The sequence below is a fragment of the Zea mays genome, chromosome 3 (genome assembly GCF_902167145.1).
Source record: "Zea mays cultivar B73 chromosome 3, Zm-B73-REFERENCE-NAM-5.0, whole genome shotgun sequence".
Lineage (NCBI taxonomy): Eukaryota > Viridiplantae > Streptophyta > Magnoliopsida > Poales > Poaceae > Zea > Zea mays.
In genome coordinates this window covers 232,350,267-232,356,264 of record NC_050098.1, presented here as the reverse complement: position 1 = coordinate 232,356,264, position 5,998 = coordinate 232,350,267, and the positions used below count along the sequence as shown (strand labels likewise).

Genomic DNA, 5,998 nt, shown 5'->3' with positions numbered 1-5,998 from the left:
ATAATTAGGGCAACCAAACAGCTACATATAAATTATAATCTCGATAATTTATAATCTAAATTATATAATCTAGATTATATAATATATAAGATGAAACAATCGTGAATTGGGCATGGCCGAATCAGGTGGCCAGCTGGCCAGTTTCGTCAGGATTTTTGTCATGTTTTATTCTTTTTGTTTTTGTGACCAATGATGCAATCTAATTTTCATGTGAGGATATTTTTGTCTGTCAATAGAAGTAAAACAAAAATGACACCATCATCATTTAGTATCATTATGCAGCTTACACGAAACAATAGTAGCAATGACGCAAACAGCAGAGATGTTCAAGATATCTGAAGCACATACATTTAGGTTTTTCGATAAGAAAAGCACATACATTAGTTTGGCAGTACCTGTAGCGCCTTAAGCAAAGGCAAGGTGATACACGATTTAACTGTCAATCATTTTAAAACAAAAAGATGTGGATTGGTGATCTTGACAGAAGCCTGGACTTCTCAAGAAACAACTGCAAAAATCTGACGTGCCCTTGGTGCGGTTGCTTTGTGTACAAGAATTTTCCCAAGTTCCAAGTGTACCTTCTTGACCTCACACAGTACCCTAATTTGATCTGGTTCTTCCGATAGCCCAAACATCAGATTCAGGTACACCTCTTGCATAAAATGGAGTTTTCTTCCAGATGTATCTCTTCTAAAATTTATTTTGTTTGCCAAAATGACATCATCAAAATCACACAGTTCCGTATAGTGGCATATAGGAATGTCCACAGCTTATTCGAGAATTTTCTCTCCAGTTGAAAAGACATTCCAAACCACCGTTCCTACTATGTACAACACAACAGACACCTTAAACACACTATCCCAAGAACCTGTGAGTTAAAATATAAGAACAAACATTATTAGAAAGTTAAAATGATATACAACATGCTTTATAATTATGCTACAACGGGGTATTCTTTTTAACCTGACCATCGTTTCTTAGGTCATGTTTGGTTTTACCTAGATAATTATTATCTGCTAAACTTTAGCTATCTTCGATCAAACAGGTCAATCAATGAACTAGACAAACTTAAGCTAGAGTTCAGATTTTATTATCTCATTATCTCAAACTCCAGCTAATGGCAGCTAGTACTGCATGATTGATTGTACCCATGATTTTTATTGGTGACGCCAAATCAAAAGGGTACTGATGTCTTTTTATTTATACTAGCTAATCCATTATCTAGGGAATTAAACATCCCACTACTAGCTAAAATTTAGCTGGCTAATACTTTTCAGCTAAAGTTTAGTTAGATAGAACCAAACAAAACCTTAGTTTATAGTTGTATTTTTTTGGAATAACAGAAAGATACAACTTTAATGCAGCACTAGAAAAAAACGTTCGTTTATGCTTCCTTACCTTTCTGAAGAATGTAGCCAGTGGCAGCAGTACCAAAAACTCCTGCCAGAACGCCAGCAGTGTTTGACAGTCCGAGAAGTACCCCCTGCAATTTTTTTAGAGACATGAATTAGATGCAATTGTTTATGATGATAAGCCCAAAGAAAGCAAAGAAGGTCAGTACTAGCACTAATACTAAAAACATCTTATGTGAACTATAGAACATCAAATCAGCAACGATCTACTCGAGTATATTATATTACCGCATAACGTGGTCCTATGTCTTGGTGATTTGAATACAGGCCAGACTGTGAAAAAGCATCGCTACCCTGAGACAATGGACAGTAAAACCAGCAGACATTTATAACAGACAAGTTATCAATTGTTGCCGTGTCGGAAGCTACTTATAAATCCATATGATTGGTTCTGAAGTGCATCAAACCTGACTGCATGCCATACATAACACAGCCATGGCTGGAGTCCGAACTTTGCTCAGCAGTGTCAAGAACAAGGCTGGTCCAAGGAAACCAATCGATTGCATGATCTGCATCAGTGAGGTTATAAAGTATTTCAAGATCGGTACCTCTAAGCATAACTATTCTTATAAATTCACACATGAAACAAAATTACTGAAGGATAAGACAACTTACCTTACGAACGTTTGTTACAGAGACCCCTCTCTGAACTAGAGTATCAGCAATCCATCCACCAATATTCGCAAAAACAGCCATTGTCAGCCATGGCAAGACACAGAGAAGCCCCGACTCAGTTAGATTGAACTTCAAAACCTGGATAAAAGGATTTGGGGAGCACAACCAATGGCATGATATGCTATCATTATATAATTTAAATAATGGGGAAAGTCAAACGTTTCACAGCATAACATGGTAGCAACCTGATTGTAGTATGTGGGCATCCATGTTAGAAGAATGAATGTTCCCCAGTTATGGCAAAAATGTGATATTATGAGAGCCCACACTGGAGCCTTTGATAGAATTAGCCTCCATGGTATGGAAGTGACAGGCTCCTTTAAGGCACTGCCACCCAGTATATGCCTCTTTTCAGCTTTACTTAGCTCCGGATCATCATCTGGAGAGCTGTGTGCCTAAATAAGAGTAGATAGTAGCCCTCAGCTAAGTAAGCAAAATGAGTATAAAAATGGGGCATTGCAGATACAGCAACAAATAATACAAAATGGTATCTAAAGCAACCTTTTATAATTAACATATGTTCACTAAGTAAACCCATATGGAACAAAGAATATGAGACACAAAGTAAGAAATCAGTGCAAGATTTGGTCTTACTTTGCTTTGCCACAGTGCAAACCAAACGGTTCCAAGAGATCCAAATGCATAAAAGACAGAAGGCCAGCCAAATCTGCTAATCAACAGAGGTGACAAAGACAGGCCGGTGACTGATCCAAGGTACATTCCACTGTACACCAAGGCAAGAGATCTGCTTCTCTCTGAGACTGGGATCCATTTGGAAAGGATGTTGTTCATAGCAGGCATGGCAACACCCTGTAAAACCATAGAAATATATGAGAAAATCAATAATATAAATGGGAACAAAAACAAAAGGATACAGCATTGTACTGTTACAACTAGGAACTTTTTCCTTAACAACACCTGAACCATCAAGAATATCAATGAACTAAGTTGCATGTCCAGTAAGCACTCGAGTTTCACCAAAAATGCTATCAAGCCAGATAAGATACTGTAATGGTATATCACTTGATTTAATCCGCGGTATAATTTCAAAGCTATCATATAATGTGAATTTTTCATCATCAGATCTTCTTTTCATGGATGCTGATCTACCTCTGTAACCTGGGATAAATAGCACAAGTTCTACAGGACGCAATGTAGAGACAAGTATAAGACATCAACCTCGCCTATCCCCATGAAGGCACGCATGGTGAGTAAGCATGGAAGACCAATCTTGGCAGCAAGGGGTGTAAGAACTGTAGCAAATGACCACCATACAACCCCAAATCCTAGTACTACCTTACCACCAAACCTGTCAGCCCAAATACCTCCAAGAATCTGCACCAGCAATTTTCATTTGTGGTGTCAAAAACTACATACCAAAATGCACTGTGAAAATTACATCAGAACAAACTACAGCAAGCAATAGCAAAGCACCTGTGTGAGAAGGTAACCCCAAAAGAAAGATGATTGGATTAGACCAACGGTTGCTGGATTCCAGCTGAACTCTGACGACATTGGAAGGATTGCAATGCTCATATTGACCTGGAAGAAATCAACAAATGTTTTCAGGAAGAGAAAAGGAGAAGTGCATAATGTACTTAAACCCAACTGTTCTTATCAGAAAAAATGAGACAAAATAGAAGAATTACTGTCTAACTCACACGGTCCATATTGCAAAGAAGAAACGCAAAGAAGCAGAGGAGAACGACCGTCCAGCGCTTTGGAAACTCCTGCCACCAGGGAGAAATCTCGTTTGTATCTCCAATCATAACGGCATCAGCAGGAACATCAGAAGGGCTCAAAGGTGAGCCTGTTATTTCATACTGCTCTGCTTTACAGTCAGCACGTGTCCTGACTGGTAGTTTGTATTCTGGCTGAACACATGCGCTCTCCAAACTAGTGAAGTTCTCTGACCTCCTTGGTTTCAACCAACCATTGTTTATTGGATCTGAAGACACAAAGCACTCAACCCTCGACAGAACTCTCCTCTTCAAGCTTGCATTGTAGAATGTACTAGTCAAATAATTTCTTGAGGAGTCCAAGACAGGTTGCAGAAACTTCCCAGACTTCTGTAGTCTTGTCATTGCAGTGCTCCGGGAATTTTGGAGCAGATAAGCAGTGCTCCTAGTAACATGTCGACCAAATCTTGCTTCTAGTAACAGAGATTTGCTTTGTGGCGATGTGCAATATTTGAGCTCATGTTGCCTCCCTGCAGAATACCAAAAGCGTTACAGATGAAAATGCCTTGAGTAGAAAAGTAGCAATGATTTGTTGCACTCTTGCAGAGTGTTCAGGGGAGTATGGGACATAAGCAAGGCTGCTCTTATCGGAATTGCAGCTAATGTACTCGCGATTTGTGAACTGCAACTTAGACTGGTCTACTGGGAATTGCAGCTAATATCACATTCCATGTACAAAAACTTCATGTCCTGTTCGAATTGTCACAGATAGTACATGGGTACTTTTAAGAATGATTTGTCCATTATTAAAGCAACGTGAGTACTGCCACTCTATATCAAGTGCGGTCATGGTAATCCTGTATAATACAACGCCATATGATTGAATTTAAAATATGCAGTGAAAATGAAGGGTGTGTACATAAGCTACTACATACAGGTACAGTAGTATGAATTCGGGTGCCATCTTAGCCAAGCTTACCGTAACCGCGAGCGATAGTCATCCAGAGGCAGGGGCGGCTCTTCCCTTGTGGCGGAGTGCGGCGCGCGGCCGACGATACCCCCACATCACCTCTCCCCGCTACTCCGCACCCCGGCATCCGCAAGCCCGGCCTTATTCTGGAACAGGTGAATGAAGAAGCTAGAAGAAGGATAAAACGCGGGGGTATAAGGCGGCAGAGAGAGGCGGGGGCTTAGAGCATCCACCTTCCACCCTCCGCCGCCCAAGGACGGGTGCTCTCCGCCGGTCGGCTTGGGCCTCCGCAGCAGCAGTGCAGCACAGCAGCGGCTGCCTCACTCACCACGTTGCTACCTCGGAAGAGGAAGAAACGGACAAGCGGTAGAGAGCGCGCGGTGAGGAGACTGAAGATAGGATGAGTGGGGCCGTGGGGATGCGAGGGAGATATATAGATGCTCAGGCTACCCGTGGCTAGGGTTGGCAACTAGAAATTTTATGTCAGGTTTTAGTCTCATCTCTGTCCACCACGAAAAAATTTCCTACAAAGAACCTCATTAATGTTTAAAGCTAGTTTGGGAACTCAATTTTTTATAAAATTTCTATTTTCCCAAAAGAAATTAGTTCATTTTCCCATAAGAAATAGAAATCACTTGGAAAATTAAGGTTCCCAAACTAGCCCTTACAAGAACATTTCTTCCTTTTCCTCGTTTTCTGTGAGGATAAATCCTCGTCGAAGATCTCCATCTTATTTAAATTATAATTAAAATGTACTTCCTTTGTTATTGATATAAAATATTGTCACTTATACATAAGATGTAAAAAATCATTATATGTATATTAAAATGAACGTATTTATACAAAGAGTGATCTCTTGACAAGGTAATTATTTATTTTTATCATTAACTATTACATAAAACATCATTACGTGTAAATTTAACGGGTCCCTGTGTGGAACGAGGATGAGAAATGCTTCTCTGTCCCCGTCCTCGTTTATCCGTCGGAGAACTTTTCCCGTTTACATCCCTATGGCGGAGAACTTCCCCATCTCTAATGGAAGAATTCCCCACGGAGAATCGGGGATCGAGCCCCATTGTCATCTCTACGTGGGCCTTTGGCACGACACGAAATACTATATTTGGTCTTTAAGAACGGTTTGGAATCACTGTTTTTTAAAACCACGTTTATAATACTATAGCTTACTGAATGTCATAACATAGCTACATTATATTTTATATTAGTCCAATCAAATACTTGTTTAGAGACATGATATTTTAGTT

The 5,998-nt window shown here is 40.0% G+C and overlaps 1 protein-coding gene across 1 annotated transcript; it reads right to left on the bottom strand.

The window, feature by feature from the left end:
* Nucleotides 1-306: 306 nt before the first annotated feature.
* Nucleotides 307-5,080, bottom strand: LOC100191676 (uncharacterized). Its single transcript, NM_001137105.1, has 12 exons — nt 4,970-5,080; nt 4,746-4,882; nt 3,749-4,296; nt 3,522-3,629; nt 3,267-3,422; nt 2,682-2,897; nt 2,273-2,482; nt 2,028-2,165; nt 1,820-1,921; nt 1,641-1,706; nt 1,399-1,483; nt 307-868 (listed from the first exon to the last, which is right to left on the bottom strand). Exons 2-12 carry the CDS (start codon nt 4,861-4,863, stop codon nt 771-773), a joined length of 1,845 nt encoding a protein of 614 aa, NP_001130577.1. The 5' UTR covers nt 4,864-4,882; nt 4,970-5,080; the 3' UTR covers nt 307-770.
* Between the last annotated feature and the right edge of the window lie 918 nt (nt 5,081-5,998).

What these genes read in the sequence shown, in the direction of transcription:
- LOC100191676 (NM_001137105.1), bottom strand. Translation starts at nt 4,863, where the DNA reads ATGCCGGGGTGCGGAGTAGCGGGGAGAGGTGATGTGGGGGTATCGTCG. An exon ending in TGCCCACATACTACAATCAG is followed by an intron (nt 2,166 to 2,272) that starts GTTGCTACCATG and finishes CCTTTTATCCAG; the next exon opens with GTTTTGAAGTTCAATCTAAC. An exon ending in ACATAGGACCACGTTATGCG is followed by an intron (nt 1,484 to 1,640) that starts GTAATATAATAT and finishes AAAAAATTGCAG; the next exon opens with GGGGTACTTCTCGGACTGTC.